General features: G+C 67.1%; 8 protein-coding genes across 8 annotated transcripts; 3 read left to right on the forward strand and 5 right to left on the reverse strand.

The window, feature by feature from the left end:
* Nucleotides 1-2683: 2683 nt before the first annotated feature.
* Nucleotides 2684-3627, reverse strand: FA09DRAFT_106752 (hypothetical protein). Its single transcript, XM_025738971.1, has one exon. It carries the CDS (start codon nucleotides 3449-3451, stop codon nucleotides 2789-2791), a length of 663 nt encoding a protein of 220 aa, XP_025596386.1. The 5' UTR covers nucleotides 3452-3627; the 3' UTR covers nucleotides 2684-2788.
* FA09DRAFT_106754 (hypothetical protein) lies at nucleotides 3624-4226 on the reverse strand. The gene has a single exon (XM_025738972.1). It carries the CDS (start codon nucleotides 4193-4195, stop codon nucleotides 3797-3799), a length of 399 nt encoding a protein of 132 aa, XP_025596387.1. The 5' UTR covers nucleotides 4196-4226; the 3' UTR covers nucleotides 3624-3796.
* Nucleotides 4227-4302: 76 nt separating this feature from the next.
* Nucleotides 4303-6532, reverse strand: FA09DRAFT_331689 (succinate-CoA ligase). The gene is made up of 10 exons (XM_025743134.1): nucleotides 6219-6532; nucleotides 5393-5833; nucleotides 5193-5334; nucleotides 5083-5139; nucleotides 4987-5027; nucleotides 4849-4928; nucleotides 4730-4755; nucleotides 4550-4669; nucleotides 4452-4490; nucleotides 4303-4387 (listed from the first exon to the last, which is right to left on the reverse strand). Exons 1-10 carry the CDS (start codon nucleotides 6503-6505, stop codon nucleotides 4355-4357), a joined length of 1266 nt encoding a protein of 421 aa, XP_025596388.1. The 5' UTR covers nucleotides 6506-6532; the 3' UTR covers nucleotides 4303-4354.
* A 275-nt stretch (nucleotides 6533-6807) lies between these two features.
* On the forward strand, nucleotides 6808-8382 carry FA09DRAFT_331690 (L domain-like protein). Its single transcript, XM_025743135.1, has 4 exons — nucleotides 6808-6984; nucleotides 7038-7091; nucleotides 7150-7485; nucleotides 8011-8382. Exons 1-4 carry the CDS (start codon nucleotides 6919-6921, stop codon nucleotides 8308-8310), a joined length of 756 nt encoding a protein of 251 aa, XP_025596389.1. The 5' UTR covers nucleotides 6808-6918; the 3' UTR covers nucleotides 8311-8382.
* Nucleotides 8383-9295: 913 nt separating this feature from the next.
* Nucleotides 9296-11765, forward strand: FA09DRAFT_331692 (cytochrome P450). Its single transcript, XM_025743136.1, has 8 exons — nucleotides 9296-9902; nucleotides 9959-9997; nucleotides 10066-10120; nucleotides 10183-10379; nucleotides 10434-10498; nucleotides 10568-11261; nucleotides 11314-11406; nucleotides 11466-11765. The coding sequence occupies exons 1-8, from the start codon at nucleotides 9554-9556 to the stop codon at nucleotides 11648-11650; spliced, it is 1677 nt and encodes a 558-aa protein (XP_025596390.1). The 5' UTR covers nucleotides 9296-9553; the 3' UTR covers nucleotides 11651-11765.
* FA09DRAFT_331693 (hypothetical protein) lies at nucleotides 11716-12400 on the reverse strand. The gene has a single exon (XM_025743137.1). It carries the CDS (start codon nucleotides 12380-12382, stop codon nucleotides 11723-11725), a length of 660 nt encoding a protein of 219 aa, XP_025596391.1. The 5' UTR covers nucleotides 12383-12400; the 3' UTR covers nucleotides 11716-11722.
* Nucleotides 12401-12654: 254 nt separating this feature from the next.
* FA09DRAFT_331694 (ATP-dependent DNA ligase) lies at nucleotides 12655-16361 on the forward strand. The gene is made up of 12 exons (XM_025743138.1): nucleotides 12655-13424; nucleotides 13478-13669; nucleotides 13718-14064; nucleotides 14123-14220; nucleotides 14275-14390; nucleotides 14444-14590; nucleotides 14654-14874; nucleotides 14932-15106; nucleotides 15161-15198; nucleotides 15252-15604; nucleotides 15659-15847; nucleotides 15903-16361. Exons 1-12 carry the CDS (start codon nucleotides 12672-12674, stop codon nucleotides 16160-16162), a joined length of 2889 nt encoding a protein of 962 aa, XP_025596392.1. The 5' UTR covers nucleotides 12655-12671; the 3' UTR covers nucleotides 16163-16361.
* On the reverse strand, nucleotides 16002-17610 carry FA09DRAFT_331695 (hypothetical protein). Its single transcript, XM_025743139.1, has 3 exons — nucleotides 17155-17610; nucleotides 16660-16982; nucleotides 16002-16607 (listed from the first exon to the last, which is right to left on the reverse strand). The coding sequence occupies exons 1-3, from the start codon at nucleotides 17551-17553 to the stop codon at nucleotides 16229-16231; spliced, it is 1101 nt and encodes a 366-aa protein (XP_025596393.1). The 5' UTR covers nucleotides 17554-17610; the 3' UTR covers nucleotides 16002-16228.
* Between the last annotated feature and the right edge of the window lie 106 nt (nucleotides 17611-17716).

The raw sequence follows: 17716 nt of genomic DNA on the forward strand, positions 1-17716 counted from the left end.
GGCGTCGGAGGCCGCACGCGACACGGCACCACTCACGCCACAGGCACGCCAGCGAGCCGTGCCGTCGCCCGGCTGGAAGGCCGCCGTAGCGCCGCTGCAGCGTGGAAGCATCGCTCGACCGCCCGCCCGCCGCCCGCCGGTGCCGCGCCCGCGCGTGCCGTTGCGCCGCTGCTCAAGGGCCCTGGGGAGCGAGCGGCAGGACAGGAAGGACTGCTCGGGCCGCCTCGCTGTCCAGGTGCCGTGCTTGTGCCGCTCTTGCGCCTTACCCCAGCATGCAGCAGCGCGGCGCATGCGGTGTGGGTGCGCCCGCCGGGGTGCTCGGCGTGCCGTCCTGCGGCGGCACTGGCGCGGGAGGGGGTGAGGACGACGAGGAGGCGTCGCCGCGCTCTCCGTGTGTGGCGCGGCAGTTGCTCGCGTGTCTCCGCTGGCGGCACGCTAGCGCGCTACCGCCGTGCTTGTGTTCATGCAGCGACCCATGGGGCACGCCGCCTGTGTGCGCCGCGCCCGGCAGCGAGCGGACCGCGTGCCGGCACCGGACACATGCCCGCGCACCAGCCGCATGCTGCTCAGCTGCCGCACCTCCCAAGTCCGCCCGTGTCTGTATGCGCATGCCGCGGCGCCGATGTGCGAGCCGCGTGGAAGGCAGCTCGGCTCCGGTGTGTGCTGCTGCAGTGCCCAACCAGGCAGCCCGACACTCGCAGCTCCCAGGCCGCGCTAGCCGCAGGCTGCTGCTTCCGCGCCCGCCGCATGGCCCGCGCCTCGGCTTCTTCTCCGGCGGTGCCGTGTCGCGCTGCATCCCGCCACCAGCGCGCTGCATATGGCCGCGTTTTGCGAGGGGGGGTCAGACGGACGAGTTGCCGTCGCCTGCACCCTGCTGCTGGCAGCGAGCCGGCAGCCATCGCGAGAAGGAAGACGCCACGCTCGAGCTGCGCTCCTCGAGGACAAGGACGGCGAGGCGGCACGGCTCCTGTCGCCCATCCGGCCCGGCGCGTGCTTGTCTCTGCCCGATGCCGCATCCGCTCATCTTCGCCACGCGGTCCTGCTCCTCTTGTCGAACTCGTCTATCTGCTATCACGCCTCCTCTCGCAGATAGCTGACGCGAGAGTGCGAGGGAGAGGAGTGGCCGGCTGCGACTCGGGCCGGTGACTGAAGCGTGTGAGCAAGGGCTCGTCGACGGGCGTTCTTCTCAGAGATCGGCTGCCAGGGGCGAGCCACGCGGCACGCGGTGAGGACGGAGGTCAGTCCGTCTCGCGTAGGGCCGCGCGAGCAGCAGCGATGCAGAGTGGCAGGGCTCTCATGCGCTGCCGAGCGCCGAGACGACGCTAGCCGTGCAGCAGACAGCAAGGCGGGCACGGCACGGCACAAGCGGACTTTGCGCCGTCGCTTCGGCACCATCCTTCCTCACTGCACCAGCGCAGCAGGACGGGCTTTTCGACAGCGCCAGGCGGCCGATCGCAGTGCGGCACCCAAAGGGTGCGCATGGCAGCAGCAGCAAGCCTCGGGCACGCCAGATGGGCACACTGGACAGCCCTCCTGCGCCGCGTGCCGCACGTATGGTAGCCACGGCTTGCTCAGCGCCTAGCCACACGCTTCGGCAAGAGCGCCGTGCGGCATCCCGCCTGCGACACGAGCAGCCATCCCGCGGCCGAGCTCTTCCTTCGCTGTCGCACCTTTCTGCTCTCGCAGCGTGCAGCACCCCGCCAGCGCGGCAGCACCACGCGGCATGCAGGCGCAGCAACAGCAGCATGCTGCACGGAGAAAAGCCCGAGCCGGCGGCCCGGCGCCGGCTGCTCGCCTGTCTCTGCGCTGCACCCTTGTCCCTGCATCCTCGCACGCGCGAGCACAGCAGCAGCGCCTCCCGGATCGCGCCGAGGCCGGCTTTCTAATCGTACATCGCGTGCAAGACAGCTTGCCGCAGCGGCTGCCGCTGCCGCAATGCGTCGGAGCAGCGTGGGAGGGGCTCGGTCGAGCCGCTCCTTGCTCTTGCAGCCGAGACGGGCGCGGAGCACAGACGACCGCAGGCGCCACCCAGCTGGGTCGCCGCGAAGACGCCAGACGGGGGCGAGGGTGAGCCGCAGCGAGACGCTAGAGAGAGAGGGGTGGCTGCTCAGGCGACGACGACCGAGAGGAGCGCCGATGGGGCTGGCTGCCTCCATCGTGTGAGCGGCGGGGGTGGATGCGTGGGTGACAGCAGTCCGCTGCCGTCTCGCGTGGGTCCTTCCTGTCCTGCAGCAGCGCTCGGATTGGAAGAAAGCAAGGCGCGGGCACGACGCAGGCGCTCCTCGTGCTGCGCTTGCTCTTGAGGACGTGGCGAGGCGCGCTGGAAGAAGCGGGACGGGAGCCAGTGCCGCGGACGCATGTCCGTCCAGTCGGGCCCAGGGGGCAACGGGCGGAGTCGAGGGTGCAGCGGAGCTGCCCTGCCGCACCTGCTGCCGAGCAGGCATGCAGGCGCGCATGCAGCGTGCAGCGACGGCAGGAAAGGTTGCCTGGGCACAAGGCACGCAGCATCGGGCGGGCACGTCGAGCACGGCAGCACCCGGCGCAGAGGAGAAGGACACCGGGCCGTCGTCCGTGAGCGGAGCAGCGGCGCGGATGCAGGACGCAGCACTCAGCCACGCGCCGCGACGGGTAAGCCGAACAAGCGATGTCGGCAGCTCGGCACTCTGCTCGCCACTGCCGCCAAGTCGACGAGGCTCCCCGCGCCTCGAGCGCAGCCGTGCCTCACACACACCTGCTTGCGGCTGTGTCGCGCCAGAAGGCAGTGCGCGAGAGGCGTTCCTGGCGTGCTTCAAGCTGTTCCTGACACCAGTGCAGTGTGCGCTGTGCTTGTGCTCGAGCCTGTGCGCCAGCCTGTGCACCAGCCCCGAGCGAGAAGAAAGCAGCTTACGCCAGCACGCCGCGACGGACACCGCGATTGGCTCGCGTCGAGAAGCCGACGCCAGAGGATGCGGACGCGCTGCTCAAGGGGGCAAATGCATCCCCTGGTGCATTCGTGTGCAGCGGACAAAGCCACAGGCGCAACAGCGCGGAAGGATGAGAAGAGGGAGAACATGGCGGCGCTCCGGCGCAGGCGTGGGCCATTCACCGCCTCTCTGCGGCTGCAGGTGAGCGTACCGTATGCTGAGCTCTGTGCCTCAAGCCACGAGACGCTGTACATGCTGCAGCGTTGCGCCGTATGCGAGCGAGCCTCGTGAGACGCACAGTGAAAGCAGGAAGCGAGGCCGAGGTCTGGCAGAGCCTCGTGCGCGCCCGGCATCGTCGGTGCCTCGGCGACCCGGGTGCAGGCACAGCGCTCCAATGCAGGCCTCCGAAAGCCCTGACCTCCAGCTCCAGAGTCTAAGACCCATCTGCGCGCTGCACACTGCACGAGCACCAGCCTTGTTCTTCGTCGACGACGGCTCACGGTCACGCGACAGAGAGGGCAGGGCAGAGCGCGGGGCAGCACGGCCATTCTTCAGCCGCCAAGGCCCCGCCAGCCGGCTGCCGCCGGGTGCGTGCGTTGGCGTGTGTTCACCCGTCGGGAAGCAGCGCCATGGTGGTCCCATGTCCCACGCTGCAACCCTTGTGTGAGAGAAAAGATTGCAGCTGCGGGCTGCGTGGTGGCGAGTCTGGTGCTGAATGGCAACGGGCGTGCCTGCGTCTGAGAGCAGCTCTGCGGACGTTCGAGGTCAGCGTTATCGAAGCACTCCCAGCCAAGCGTGCTCCCCGAACGACACTCCGTGCCACATCAGAGCACCGCATGCCGGGATGCAGAGCGCAGCTGCAATGTTCGCTCATGAGCAAGCGACGTTGGATCTCAGAGGGCCATCTCAGCCGTTGCACGCACAGCAGGTGGCACCTTCTCAGATCTGCTGCAATCATCGCGACTTCGCCACGTCTGTGGCGTAGGCGCGGAGGTCGGCGCCCCGCCACCGCAAGACGCAGGAGAATACCGAGGCTCCGCCGCGCGTGCCATGGAAGGGGCGCTCTCTGAATCCCTTATCGTCGCTTGCTCTGCGGCTCGATGCATCGTGTGAAGAGGAAGCTGCACGATGCACGTGTATGTACCCGCGCTGTGGCGGATGCGAGATGGCAACCACAGGCGTCTGGGATCGCGCACTGACCCGTCGCGGACGATGAGCACGTGGGCTCGATGTGCACGAGCCACCAACACTTGTGCTGCATGCTGCTCACCCACCATGCGTGGCTTCGACATGCCGCTCTCCTCCACATCGGCTACTACTGCTTCCTTCCACAGACTTCATCGACGCGGCGCAGAGGCCCCCGCATCACTCGCCGAGCATCACAGCAGAATTGTTGTATCGCTCTTTCATTCCCTCCTCCTCTAATATAGATCTTCTGCCGGGCGCAGCACTTAGAGCGAGCCCTTGGCAGCCGCCTCGACAGCCTGCACGGAGGAGACCAGGTGAGCTCTCTGGCGTGCGCGCGCAGCGAGGGCAGAGCCAGCGTACCTTGGCAGCAGCCTCGTCCAGGTCATCGAACGCGAAGATCTGCAGACATGCACGTCTCGTCAGCCATCGCCGCGGTCTCGCCAACGAGCGCGACGCACCTTCATCTTCGAGTCCTTGATCATCTGCTTGGCCTCGGCCTCCTTGGTGCCCTGCAGCCGCACGACGAGCGGCACCGTCATGTCGAGCTCCTTGGTGGCCTGGATGATGCCCTCTGCGATCTGCGCGTGGACAGAGCGTCAGGACGGTGCGTTCTGCAGAGTGGAAGATGGGGCACGCACCACGTCGCAGCGCATGATGCCGCCGACTGGAAAGGAGGAATAAGGTCAGCCAACGCGATCAACGGACGTCAAGGGAGAGGGAGCGGAGCGGAGACTGAGCGCAGAGCCTCGGCACGCACAGATGTTCACGAAGAGCGACTTCGGGTTGGCGGACAGCAGCAGCTCGAAGGCAGTCTTGACGGCCTCGGCCGTGGCACCACTGTGAGAGAAGCGTCAGCGCCAGAGCCAGGCACATTACGTGCAGCAGCATGACGCACCCGCCGACGTCGAGGAAGTTGGCCGGGTTGCCGCCGTTGAGCTGAGAACGGACGTGAGCAGCTGCGCGTCGAGAGCCTAGCCGCAGCTACACGCACCTTAAGCGTGTCCATCGTGGCCATGGCGAGACCAGCGCCGTTGACGAGGCAGCCGATCTGCGGGCGCACTGTCAGCCAGGCGCACAGGAAGCACGAGCAGACCAACGCACGTTGCCGTCCAGCTTGATGAAGTTGAGGCCGCTCTTGGCCGCCTCGACCTCGTCGGGGTCCTCCTGCGACACGTCGCGCAGGTCGAAGATGTCCTTCTGGCGGAACTCGGCGTTGTCGTCGAAGCCAAGCTTGGCGTCCATGCTGCCAGGCGCGCGCATGTCAGCCAGGCGCAGACCCACCGCCTAGTCTGGACACTCACCACAGCACGGCGCCGTCCTTGCTCTCGGCGAGCGGGTTGATCTCGACCTGCGTGGCGTCCTTGTCCTTGAAGAGGTTGTACAGCTTGATGAACGTGTCGGCGGCCGACTGCTCGAGCTCCTTGGAGCTGAAGCCGAGCTTGGCCGCGACCTCGAGGGCCTTCTCGTTCGTCAGGCCCTTCTCAAAGTCGATGGGCGTGGTGATGATGGCGTCGGGCGTGTCGCGCGCCACGTCCTCGATGTTCATGCCGCCCTGGTTCGAGGCGACGAGCACGGGCAGCTGCGTGGCGCGGTCGTTGAGCACGGCCACGTAGTACTCGTGTGCCGGCGCGCGCATCTCGGCCAGCATGATGGCGTTGCAGATGCGGCCGCCAGCGCCCGTCTGCTTGGTGATGAGCTTGTGGCCGATCATCTTGGACGCGTAGTCGCGCGCCTCCTCAGCGCTGGGGCAGCGGCGTCAGTGGGAGGCTTCAGCAGGCAGGAGCTGCAGCGGTAGCTCGGCACATCTCGAGACGCGCGACGGCATCCCTTGCGTGTTGCGCGGCAAGGAGCAGAGCATGCATGGCACATCCAGCGGCCCTCGCACGAGCAGCAAAGCCATTCAGCTGCAGGCGCCTTCAGGGACACGTCCCCGCATGCTCCTCGCAGTCGACCGACCGAGAACATCATACTACCAGCACGAGGCGCGCCGCATGCTGCCCTGCCCCGCACCGCAGTTCGCGCTGCGCACGCGCTGCGCAGCCACTCTTCCATGTCTGTACCGCAGTGGTGCTCGCGCCGCCGTGCCGCGCATGCATGCGCCCGCCCACGCCCTGCCTGGCGACTCACGTCTTGATGAGGTGGACGCCGCCCTGCAGGCCGCCCTCGAAGTGGCCCTTGCCGCGGCCGCCGGCAAGCACCTGTGCCTTGATGACCATGCCCTTGCCCTCGAAGCTCTGCGCGGCCTTGAAGGCCTCCTCGGGCGAGTGCGCGGCGACGGAGCGCGGCACGGGGATCTGGTACTTGCCGAGCAGCTCCATGCTCTGGTACTCGTGGATGGAGAGCGCGCGGCGCTGCTGCTGCGGCGCAGCGGGCGCACGCAGCACGGCGCGGGTGGAGCGGAGGGTGCGCAGCATGGTGGAGAATGAGCGGTGGGTGGTGGTGGAGAGCAGGCTGGAGCACGTTCCCGTCGCTGCGGGGTGCGCCGAGCGCGACGACAGCGGTGCGCCTCTCTGCGCCTGCTGCCCCTGCCTGTGCGCCTCTGCGGTCTGCGCCGGGCGCCGCATCGCTGCTGGCCGCCCAAGCCACGCTCCGCCCGCCCGCGCCGGTCCGGGGCCGCCCGCCAAGGTGGAGCATCACGTGCCGCGTGGGAGCAGCGCGACGACGCGCCGCCTGAGACGCTGATGCGCGCGCCGAGCGGGCGGCCTTCTCGTCCACCTGCTCCACCTCGCCTCGCTCCACAGTCTCTACAGCACACCCGCTCGCTCTCCCTCGCTCCGCTCCACTCCTCTCTCTCTCCGCAGCGCAGCGCCGTCCAGGCCCAGCGGCGATGAAGCTCACGCCCGAGCTCATCGAGCAGGCGCACTCCTACCTCTCGCCGCTCAAGGACCGCGAGGTGGGTGCGCCGCGCCGCTCGCTTGCTGCTGCACTGCTCACCCTTGCCTGCAGCTCGACTTGCGCGGCCTCAAGATCCCAGCCATCGACAACCTCGGTGTCACACGAGTGCGTAGGCCATTCTTCCAGCGAATGCCGTCCCACAGCTGATCGCCCGTCCCTGCAGGACCAGCATGACAGCATCGACCTGACCGACAACGACATCCGCAGCCTCACCAACCTGCCCTCGCTGCCGCGCCTCACCACGCTCATCCTCTCCAACAACGCCATCGCCAGCATTGCGCCGCGCATCGCCAATGCCGCGCCGCGCCTCACGACGCTCGTGCTGACGAACAACCGCATCGAGAGCCTGGCGGCACTGCAGCCGCTGGCGCGCTTTCCGTGCCTCGAGTACCTCAGCCTGCTGGGCAACGGCGTGGCACGGAAGGAGCACTACAGGGAATGGGTCATCAGCAGGTGTCCCAAGGTGCGGGTGCTCGACTTTCGGCGCGTCAAGGAGAAGGTGAGTGCCGCGTGGGGGCGGGAGAGATGAGATGTGAGAGGCGGGTGCAGGTGCAAAATCGACAGAAACCTAGGCGCGACCGAGCAGATGGCGGTACGGTGGAGAAGACAGATCTTCGGCAGAAGACGAGGGCTGCGTGCAGGGAGCAAGAGAGGTGTAGCGGCGACACGAAAGCGCTTCTTTGTGGATGGGACAGTGCGGGCATGCGCCGAGCAGGTCAGATTGGCGGCCATGTGTCGGTCGCTCGATCAGCCTGGGGCGAACACATTTTCGGCTGAGAGGTGGAGAGTTCTGCCCGGGGCAGACCGCGTCTGGCGCTGCCTTTCACAGCGCGGCATGCGACCGGCGCAGGAAGGTGCATGTGCAGGGCAAGGGGGCGTCTGCCTAGCAATGCCGCTGCTCGGCAGCCGATGGTCCACGCGTCTGTAACCTTGGCGCCTCGCGTCTGGTCGTGGCTCCATGGCGTCTAGCTACGTAACCCTCGCATCGCCCGTTTTGGCAGCTGACGCACTTCCTACGCTGCAGGAGCGAGCACTCGCCAAGTCATTGATGGAGCTTCCCGACGGGCGGCCATCAGCCTTGGCCGCCTCCATCGCCGCCGAGGGTGGGCCCGCTGTGCCCGACGAGGGCGCATCGGCCAAGACGTTTGACGTGGGCAGCACCAAGGGCGCGGCCGGGCGCCTCATGACGGCCGAGGAGCGCAAGGCGTTGGAGGAGGCCATTGAGCGCAGCTCGTCGCTCGAGGAGATTCGGAATCTCGAGGAGCGCCTCAAGCTTGGCTACACGGTGCCGGCGGCGAAGAAGGACGAGGAGATGCAGTCGTAGAGAGCATGTGGAGGGCTTGCTGCCGTGAAAAGGGTGCACGAGATAGTGCTAATGCGATCGATCCCGCTGTATGTGGTTGACCGGGACACTGCTGTCGCTTGACAGGTAGGAGGTGTGCTGCGCATGCTCTGGAGAGGAACTTGCTGCTGAAAAATGCTGCGCGAGAGGCCGCAAGCTCACACCTGAAGTGACGCCGTCGTGGCTCTACTGCCCCCTGAGCGTCCTGTCGTGGCTCTACTGCGTCTGGCGCGCGCCTTGCTTCGAAAAGCGCCAGCCTCGAGAGATGGCAGATCCACAACGTGCCAGCGCACAGCTGTACTGACGCACTGCAGCTGTCATGTTCCGTCGTGCACATAGGCGCCTGACGCACCCTCCACGTGCCAGAGCAGGGTTCCGTAGCGCAACGGCGGATGGAATGACGATGGCCACGCTTGCAACTGCGGGCTCGCAAGCGAACGACGAAGCGTGCACCACACCTGCTGCTTCTTATCTGCGGAAGCATCGAGAGCGGGCCACAGTTGACAAGCAGCGCCCATCCGCCTCTCCCTAGATTTTGAGCCCAACCCGGCGGCTCTGCATCGGCGCACACTGCTGTCACGGTAGCGAGGAGATGCGCCGTGACCGGCTCGGCTCGTCGCGTCGCGCGTCGACAGCGAGCGAGCTGCTCCCACGCCACCCCCGCGCTTTACGGAGGCTCGGGCAGCTTGCTCCGCGGCACTGCTCTGTCGCCGGAGATCTGTAAGAGAAGGCAAACATGCTGGCGCTGCGCTGGTGCGGAGGGCGCAGCGACAGCGGGACCCATGTGCTGCGCTGCGCCCAGGCCGCCGTGCAGCGGCCCGAGTGCGGGGAAGCGAGGAACGGGAGCGCAGCACTGCAGCGGCTGCGGGGCGGAGGCACGGTCCGGCTGAGCTCCGCGCTCCGGCGGCGCCGCGACGCTCTCACGCAGCGCGAAGCTCCTGAGGACGCGCCGCCTCCACCAGCGGCCATCTCACCCACCTCCCTCACTGCGTCCGGCGCTGCTTTCACGACCACCTGCTGCGCATTCCTCCGCACCACCATCGCCGCCGGCCTCGCACCTCGCGCCTGCTGATCAGTGCCGCGCGTCCACGTCACTCCGCCCGTCAGCGCGCACGGACGCGACACGGAGCCGTACGGTCCCACCAAGGTCCCACCAGCGCTCTGATCCGCATCCGCCGCGGGCTCGGCACTCTTGCTTCAGCACCACCACAAGCTACGCTCCATCATGCTGGACCAGAACCCGCTCTCGCGCGCCTGGGCCGCGCTGACGACGCACACGCCGCTGCACACGCTCGTGTACGCCATCGTCGGCGTGTATCTCGCGCGCTTCGTCTACACGACGTTCCTCTATGCGCGCTTCTTCTCGCCGCTGCGCAAGATGCCCGGCCCCAGCTACGGGCACTGGCTGCTGGGACGCCTCCCGGAGGTCGTCACGGGCGAGGCGGGCTCGGCGGTGACGGCCTGGACGGAGCAGTACGGACGCAGCATCCGCTTCATGGGCATGCTCGGTGTTGAGCGCGTGTGCTTTCTCAACTATAAAGACCTCAAGCAGATTCTCGTCGACGAGCCGTACAGTGAGTGCGGATGTGAGGTTTGCAGAGCGATGCGTGTCATGCTGAGCCGCCTTCAGGGTTCCCCAAGCCCAAGTGGGCAGCTCACTTGTTGGGAGGTAAGTTTAGCACCCGGGCCTCCCGCATGGTCCTCCACCGCAGTCCTGACTAGGCGATACAACCCCAGTAACCGCCGGCTACGGTCTCCTGACGCTCGAAAATGCAGAGCATTCGGCGCTGCGGTGAGGCTGTTGCAGTCACCCTGACCCTGGCGCGACTCCCCGGAGCTCACGCCTTGCATTAGGCGCTTCATGAACCCGGCGTTCGCCTTCAAGTACCTCGAGATGCAGTTCCCGCTCTACCTCGGCCCCGTCAACGGCTTGATCGAAATCTACAAGGACAAACTCAAGGAGGCGGGCGACCCGGAGGAGGGCACAGTCATCGAGCTCACGCACGGCGTCAACGCCTGCCTCCTGGACATCATCTGCTCCACCGCATTTGGTGTGTGACGACTGCTGCACACAGAGGCTATCGCTGCTGACGGGTCGCATGCAGGATACGAGACGGATCACCTGCACAACCCGCACGAGCCGCTCGGCGAGAGCTACGAGACGCTGGTCGTGAGTGACAGGTGAAAAGGGAGTCGTTGACTAGTGAACAGCTCCTGAACCAGCATTCCACGAGCAAAGAATTTGCAGAACGGTTTCAATATGGGCCGTATCATAGCCATCCTTGGCCTGCCTTTTGGGCCGCAGGTCGTGCAGTGGGCGGTGAAGCAGGAATGGACGGGCAAGGGCGCCATGGCCCTCGTGCACAAGCTCGGCCTCGGCAAGGGCTTCTCCGAATTGGGCCTCTTCTTGACGCACATGTACCGCGTCAACAAGATCAGCCGCGAGATGCTCGAGACCAAGCTGGCCGAGGCCAAGAAGCTGCGCGAGGCGGGCCAGACGGACCTCGACTCTGGCAAGATCGACATTCTCTCGCTCTTGGCCAAGGCATCCCTCGACGAGAACTCGCCCTACAAGATGGACCAGAAGCTGCTCGAGGCGCAGGTGCTGACCTTCCTCGGCGCTGGTCACGAGACGACGGCGAGCGGTATGGCGTGGGCGATGTGGGAGCTTGCGAACCACCAGGACGTGCAGGCGAAGCTGCGCGCCGAGTGCCAGGAGATCCTGAGTGTCTCTGCCGAGCCGACCTACGCTCAGATCAAAGACGCAAAGTATCTGCACAACTTCGTCATGGAGGTGATGCGGCTGCGTCCGCCGACGCCGCAAACGGCGCGCGTCGCTAGTGTGGACTCAACCATCGGCGGCCGCTTCATCCCGCGCGGAACCGAGATCTACATCCCAAACCTGACCATCAACACTCAGAAGGACGTCTGGGGTATGTGCTCAACTTCGGCGACGCTCGACAAGTGCTGACACTGGCTGCGCAGGCGACGACGCCAAGGAGTTCAGGCCGGAGCGCTGGGACGACTTGCCGAAGGAGTACAACAGCAGCATGTCCCTGCTCACCTTCATCGTCGGCGGTGCGTCGTTGCTCCTCACATCGCCGCGCAGCCAGTTGCTGACCCCAAGCTCATCACAGCGCACTCGTGCCCGGGCCGCAACATGGCCGTGCACGAGCTCAAGGTGCTGTGCTGCATGATGGTCGCAAACTTCGAGCTGCACAAGACGTCGCCGGACCAGACTGTCAAGAGCGTCGCCGCCATCACTTGGAAGCCCGATGGGGGCCTCTCCTTGAGGCTCAAACGCACGACGTGGAGCTCCTAGGGAACGTCTGCGACGCTGTCCTGTTGCACATGTCTTCCCACACCTGCTATGTCGGCAACGGCACATGTATTCCTACGGCTGTCCCACCAGTGCAATCGTGAGCACGCCCCACATCGCCTTTCCCGCCTTGTCCTTCTCCCAGCGGCCTGCGCCCTTGGCACCCTCGCCCACCAGCTCGACCATGAGCGTGACGCGTCTGCCTTCCGCCTCGCCCTCCCACTCCAGCCACGCGCCGGGCCCCAGGCCGCTGGCGCCGCCGGCAGCCAGCGCCTCGCCGCCGCCCTTGCGGCTCGGCTCGCCGAGTGCGGCTACGAAGTCGCCGCCTGTTGACGTCGCCGTGACGTCGAGCGAGCCTGCCGTGGCGCTTGTCTCTGCGCCAGATGGCCGTTTGATGTCGCGCAGCTCGAGGCGCAGCGGCAGCAGCGGACACACGCCCCACTGCGGCGCCCGCTTGCGCTTGTCGGCCGCCTGCTGCGCCTCGGCATTGTAGACGTCGATGACGGTGCATCGCCATGCCTCATCCGTCGGCGCGGTGCCGTCTGCCTGGAACTGGAACGAGACGCCAGCGGCGCGTGCGTTGCGGTACGACGTGGCGGGCGCAGGCCGCAGGTAGTCGGAGCGCTCCAGCGACGCCGGCGCCTGCTGCAGCAGCGCGAGGCAGGAGGCGTAGGCGGCGGAGCTCGTGCCGGCGCCGAGCACGCCGAGCAGCGAGGACGTGCTGTCGGCGCCCATGGTGTGCGTGGTGATGAAGAGAGCGGGCGAGGCGAGGCGAGAGAGGCGAGAGCGCAAGGCACCAGGCACAAGCGCATCGCCGACTCCCGAGCCGCTGACTAGGCGCCGTGTGGAGGCGGCCCCTGCAGCAGCACCGGCCAGCGGACGCCAGCCTCACTCCCGACCACATCCTCATCCACAGGCCTACCTCGCGACCCACCCTCTTCCCACCGTGTCGCTGCTCCGCCGCGCCGCCGTCCCGCTCGCGCCCCGGCTCCCGCGCAGCCGCGCCGCGAGCAGCAGCCGCAGCATGGCGCCCAAGCGGGCCGCTCCGCCGGCGCCGGCGTCGCCGCGCAAGCGCACCAGCAGCCGCGACCAGCCGCTGCTCGCCGCCTTTCTCTCCGGCAGCGCGCAGGCGCAGGCAAAGGGCAAGGCGCGCGAGCAGCGGCCGGAAGCAGTGCCGGAGCATGACGCAGCGGCGCGCCCGGCGACCCCAGAGAGCGACGAGCAGATGGCGCGCCGTCTGCAGCAGGAGTGGGACGCCGCCGACAGTGCTGCACTCGCCGTCAAGGGCGAGCAGAGCAGCACAGGCGCTGGCACTGGCGCCGTTGATGCTGTGAAGAGTGAGCCGACCGCGGCCAGCGGCAGCGGCGTTAGGATCGCTCCGCTCTTCCAGTCGCCGAAGAAGCCGCGCGCCGAGAAGACCGAGCCAAGCATCAAGGCGGAGGCACAGGACGCACGAAGCGCAGTGGAGGAAGGCGCGGGCAGCTGGAACGCAGCGCCAGAGAGCAGCTTCTACGGAGCGCTCGACGCGCTGGACCTGACGCAAGATCCGTTCGAGTTCGACCCGACGGCGCTCGACACGTCTGCGTGGCCGCGCACCTCCGCTGGCGCCACGGCAGCGCCGTATCGGCTGCTCTCGATCGCATGCGCCAGTCTCTCGGGCACGCGCTCGCGCATCCTCATCTCGAACGTCTGCGTCAACACGCTGCGCATCTTGATCCACCACGACGCGGCGGCTGTCGCGCCCGCAGCGTACCTGCTGAGCAACCACATTGCGCCTGTGAGCCTCACGTCCACCGCACGTGGCATCTAGTTGGCTGACGCGCGTCGCAGCCGTACGAGGGGATTGAGATGGGCATCGGCGGCTCGGTCATCACGGCCGCCGTCAAGGAGGTGACGGGCGTCAGCGCACAGCGCCTCAAGAGCCTCTGGAACGCACACGGCGATCCCGGAGACGTGGCGTACGAGGCGCGCCGCGGCGTCAAGTCGCTCATGCAGCCTGCGCCGCTGACCATCGTCAAGCTCGTGAGTGCACCGGATCACCACCAAACAGCGGCACTGACGCAGCCGTAGTTTGAACAACTGCACGCCATGGCGCGCATGTCAGGCACCGGCTCAGCAGCGCAGAAGCGAGCCGTGGTGACACGGCTGCTCGTGGCGGCACGAGACGAAGAGACGCGCTTCCTGGTCCGCACGCTCGATGGCAATTTGCGCATCCGAGCGGTGCGCACCACGATTGCCGCAGCGCTCGCGCGTGCCTTCGTGCTCGACGGACCTCAGTCGGGACGCGAGGGGAGCTTGAGCATCACGCGTGACGAGAGCAGCGGACTGCGACTGCAGCCGGCCAAGCCCAAGGAGCGCGAGAATGTGCGGTGGAAGGAGCTCTCGGCCAGGATTGCGCGCGCCGAGCGGACAGTCCGGTAAGTCGTGCTTGGCGGCGCTTCACTGTAGGCACTGGCTGACGCCGGAGATTCTCAGCGAGGTGCGAGCTCGCTGTCCCGACTTCACACGCATTGCAGCTGCACTGTCGGCGGGCGGCATCGACGAGCTCTCGGAGCGAGTGCCGTTGCGTATCGGTGAGCATGACCATGCGCAAGCACTGCATCGCATCGGGCTGACTTTCGACCAAGGCACGCCATTGGCGCCGATGCTCGGCAGCATCACGCGTTCCCTGCCCGACATGCACTCGCGCCTCGGACCGCGCAAGTTTGTGAGCGAGTTCAAGTACGATGGACAGCGCGTGCAGGTCAGTCATGTGCTTGCAACGCCTTTGAGCGGCATCCTGACGAACTCTTCTAGATCCACGCTTGCCATGTGCCGCGAGACGCCGAAGACGCAGACCGGCGACGCGCGGAGTTGAAGGGCGGCAAGGGCCGCTGGGTAGGCCAGAATGCCGACGTCTTTGTGCGGTTGTTCAGCCGGCACCTTGAGGACATTACCGACAAGGTGAGCCGCAGGCAACCAGGCGCAGTCCTGCAGGTGGCCAAGGGCTCACATCGTACGTCGCAGTACCCGGACATTCTGGACGCCATGCCGATCCTCATGGGCGTCGACAGCGACGCCGGAAGCAGCGAGGTGCCGAAGGATGCGCCTCGGCGGGCTGTGCAGTCCTTCGTCGTCGATGCCGAAGTCGTCGCGCTGGGGCCCAACGGCGAGCTGCTGCCGTTCCAGACGCTCGCCTCTCGCGGACGCAAGGACGTGGCGCTGGCGAGCGTCAAGGTGCGCGTCGGGTGAGTGCTCACTCCGCCCGTCACAAGCGGATCTGCCTCGCTCACGTTTGTCCGCAGCATCTTCGCGTTCGACCTGATGCTGCTGGATGGACAGCAGCTGCTCAAGAAGTCCTTTCGCGTCCGCCGCAAGCTGCTGCACACGCGCCTGCCGACACTCACGCCTGGCGATGCCCGTCTGGCTCGCTTCACCCACGTGCGCTCGTGCGAAGCTACCGAGCCGGACGAGGTGAAGGTGAGTGCGCAGAGGGAGGGCAGCCTTTAGGCATTGCTGATTCGCAACGCGCAGAAATTCTTCGACGAGGCACGCAGCTCGAAATGCGAGGGGTGAGTCACTGCGGCGAACGCAGACCTACCCATTCGCTGACGCAGGAGGGCAGCATCATGGTCAAGAGCCTCGATCATCACTGGGCGCCGGCTGCGGAAGCCAACAGCGAGGGCGACGACGAGGCAGCAGCGCCAAAGCTGGAGCAGCTCGCAGACGAAGTCGGCGACGACGTGACGCAGGCCGATCTCGACACGGCCGAGCCGGACGTGGAGCTGAGCACGGCGGTGGGCAAGGGTGTGAATGGGCGCGGCAAGGCGCTGCTCTCGAGCTACGAGCCCGACAAGCGCTGCGAGAGCTGGCTGAAGGTCAAGAAGGACTACGTCGACGGCATTGGCGACACGCTGGACCTCGTGCCGATTGGCGCGTGGCACGGCATGGGCCGCAAGAACGAGTGGTGGTCGCCCGGTGAGTGACTGCGCCGCGAGCTGTGCTGCACCGCAGCTGATGCGTTTGCTGTAGTGCTCTTGGCGACGTACGACCCCGACACGGGGCAGTACGTGGCGCTGTGCAAGTGCATCTCGGGCTTCACCGACGTCGAGTACAAGAGCATCAAGTTCGATCGCTTCAAGCTCAACGGCGACGCGTGCTACGATGCGCGCGCCGAGGACTGCCGGCACGACTACGACACGGGCGGGCTGCGGCCGGACGGTGCGTGCTCCTTCGGCGCCTACCTCTCATTCGCTGACCCATGCCCCTCGCGCAGTGTGGTTCGAGCCGCGCGAAGTCTGGGAGATCCGCGGCGCCGACATCACGCTGAGTCCGGTGTACAACTGCGCCAAGGGCCTCATCTCGCCCGCGCGCGGGCTGTCGCTGCGCTTCCCGCGCTTCCTCAAGGTGCGCGACAGCGCCGACAAGGGCCCTGAGGAGGCCACGACGCCACGCATGATGGCCAACCTGTACCTGAGCCAGAACGAGGCGGGCGCGATACCCGGCGAGGCTGTGGACGAGGAGGAAGAGGAGTGAGAGGCGCAGCGGCGTGTGTACAAGCGCCTCGCGGTAGTCAGGCCTCTGTGCGCTGTGCTTGCAATGTCATTCCTCGCCGTCGCCCACCTCCCGCCCTGCCTGGTCATTACGACCGATCAGCCGGTTCGCCAGGCCCACAGCGCCCGACTCTTCGTCCTGCTCCACCATATCCGCCTCCTCGTCGCCTCTGCCAAATGCCACGCTGGCCTCTCTTCGCCGCTGCTCGGGCGCCGGGCTCGGACTGGGCGTCGTGACGGACTCGCCGCGGAAGAGGCCGCCACCGCGCGAGGAGGGCACAGGCGTGGGTGTGCGTGCAGACGAGGCGCGCAGCGGCACTGTGGAGAGCTGCCGAGCTGGCGCGTCGGAGACGGCGCGGAAGAGCTCGGGGTGCGCCTTGCGGTAGGACGGCAGGGGCTCGAGCACGAGGTAGAGCAGCTTGTCGAAGCTGCATGATGGCGTGAGCGCAGACCTGGCGGTGCGGAAAGAGGCGCACTCACATGCGAAAGCCGCGGTACGAGACCGTCAGCACGGGCTTCTTGTCATCGTCTTCCTCATCGTCCTCAAAGACCATCTCTTCATCCTCCTGCGGCTCCTCCACCGCACCTCCTGCCGTGGCTGCGCCCATGTTCAGGCCCGTGCCGAAGCCCCACTCGTCGATGCCGTCCTCTGCGTCCGGGTCGGGCTTGATCTGGATTTCGCCCTCGCGGCTGCTCCCTGCCACGGGTGCTGCTGCCGCTGGCGGCGGCGCCACAGCGGCCGAGGCACGCTGCTTGCGCACGCGGCCGGCGCGGACCTCGTGCGGGAAGCGCAGCTGCTTGTTCTGCGAGGCGAGGTGTCAGCATCGGCGGCTGAGGCCATCATGGCGATGCTGCTCGCACTGCCTTCCCGCATCGCCAAGCTCCTGCCGTAGCAGGTCCACCGCAGCCATGCCCTAGAAGCTGCACTGCGACCCGGCTGTAGCGGCCGTAGAAGACTCGTTCTGCTCCACACACCTTGAGCAGTACGGCATGCCGGCCACGCTCGCGCACGCGCAGGTAGTATGCGCAGCGCCAGCCGTTCTCCTCGTGCACGTCGACGGTCTCCTTGCCGCTGGTGTTTGCGAGGCCGTCGGCACTGGCGCGGCTCGGCGGGCCGCGCTCGCGCTGCAGCTTGGGCAGCAGGCTGCGGCGCAGATGCGCCAGCGCCTTGCCCAGCACGACGTCGCCGAACGGCACGTCGGTGTCGCCGCTGAGCGCCACGTCGAGCGACGCCGGCAGCGCGTTGAACCAGCGCAGGTCGCGTGCGTCGAGGTAGAGGAGCGTGTGCAGCACGAGGTGCGCCGAGACGCGCAGGTAGAACGACTGGCGCGTCGTGTACGGCCCCGCGGCGCTGGGTGCGGCCGAGGTGGACATGTGCGGCGAGGATGCGAGGTGTGAGGGAGTGACGCTGCAGCGAGGAGGACGAGGATGTGGTCGCTGGGCGCGGCGCTGCACCTGGCTCAGCAGGTGTTGCAGCCGGCGCGCCTCCACATCCTGACGCGCATGCAGCTCGAGCTGTGCGTGCGTGACGCGCAAA

The sequence above is a fragment of the Tilletiopsis washingtonensis genome, assembly GCF_003144115.1.
Source record: "Tilletiopsis washingtonensis strain MCA 4186 unplaced genomic scaffold FA09scaffold_19, whole genome shotgun sequence".
Classification (NCBI taxonomy): domain Eukaryota; kingdom Fungi; phylum Basidiomycota; class Exobasidiomycetes; order Entylomatales; genus Tilletiopsis; species Tilletiopsis washingtonensis.

What these genes read in the sequence shown, in the direction of transcription:
- FA09DRAFT_331690 (XM_025743135.1), top strand. Translation starts at nt 6,919, where the DNA reads ATGAAGCTCACGCCCGAGCTCATCGAGCAGGCGCACTCCTACCTCTCG. An exon ending in CGCCGCTCAAGGACCGCGAG is followed by an intron (nt 6,985 to 7,037) that starts GTGGGTGCGCCG and finishes CCTTGCCTGCAG; the next exon opens with CTCGACTTGCGCGGCCTCAA. An exon ending in ACAACCTCGGTGTCACACGA is followed by an intron (nt 7,092 to 7,149) that starts GTGCGTAGGCCA and finishes CCGTCCCTGCAG; the next exon opens with GACCAGCATGACAGCATCGA.
- FA09DRAFT_331693 (XM_025743137.1), bottom strand. Translation starts at nt 12,382, where the DNA reads ATGGGCGCCGACAGCACGTCCTCGCTGCTCGGCGTGCTCGGCGCCGGC.
- FA09DRAFT_331694 (XM_025743138.1), top strand. Translation starts at nt 12,672, where the DNA reads ATGGCGCCCAAGCGGGCCGCTCCGCCGGCGCCGGCGTCGCCGCGCAAG. An exon ending in CGCGCCGAGCGGACAGTCCG is followed by an intron (nt 14,065 to 14,122) that starts GTAAGTCGTGCT and finishes GGAGATTCTCAG; the next exon opens with CGAGGTGCGAGCTCGCTGTC. An exon ending in GAACGAGTGGTGGTCGCCCG is followed by an intron (nt 15,605 to 15,658) that starts GTGAGTGACTGC and finishes CGTTTGCTGTAG; the next exon opens with TGCTCTTGGCGACGTACGAC.
- FA09DRAFT_331692 (XM_025743136.1), top strand. Translation starts at nt 9,554, where the DNA reads ATGCTGGACCAGAACCCGCTCTCGCGCGCCTGGGCCGCGCTGACGACG. An exon ending in CATCTGCTCCACCGCATTTG is followed by an intron (nt 10,380 to 10,433) that starts GTGTGTGACGAC and finishes GGTCGCATGCAG; the next exon opens with GATACGAGACGGATCACCTG. An exon ending in AGAGCTACGAGACGCTGGTC is followed by an intron (nt 10,499 to 10,567) that starts GTGAGTGACAGG and finishes CCACGAGCAAAG; the next exon opens with AATTTGCAGAACGGTTTCAA.
- FA09DRAFT_106754 (XM_025738972.1), bottom strand. Translation starts at nt 4,195, where the DNA reads ATGTCGAAGCCACGCATGGTGGGTGAGCAGCATGCAGCACAAGTGTTG.
- FA09DRAFT_331695 (XM_025743139.1), bottom strand. Translation starts at nt 17,553, where the DNA reads ATGTCCACCTCGGCCGCACCCAGCGCCGCGGGGCCGTACACGACGCGC. An exon ending in GGCATGCCGTACTGCTCAAG is followed by an intron (nt 16,983 to 17,154) that starts GTGTGTGGAGCA and finishes CTCGCCTCGCAG; the next exon opens with AACAAGCAGCTGCGCTTCCC. An exon ending in TCGTACCGCGGCTTTCGCAT is followed by an intron (nt 16,608 to 16,659) that starts GTGAGTGCGCCT and finishes GCCATCATGCAG; the next exon opens with CTTCGACAAGCTGCTCTACC.
- FA09DRAFT_106752 (XM_025738971.1), bottom strand. Translation starts at nt 3,451, where the DNA reads ATGGCCGTGCTGCCCCGCGCTCTGCCCTGCCCTCTCTGTCGCGTGACC.
- FA09DRAFT_331689 (XM_025743134.1), bottom strand. Translation starts at nt 6,505, where the DNA reads ATGCTGCGCACCCTCCGCTCCACCCGCGCCGTGCTGCGTGCGCCCGCT. An exon ending in CCACGATGGACACGCTTAAG is followed by an intron (nt 5,028 to 5,082) that starts GTGCGTGTAGCT and finishes GTCCGTTCTCAG; the next exon opens with CTCAACGGCGGCAACCCGGC. An exon ending in GCATCATGCGCTGCGACGTG is followed by an intron (nt 4,670 to 4,729) that starts GTGCGTGCCCCA and finishes GTCCACGCGCAG; the next exon opens with ATCGCAGAGGGCATCATCCA.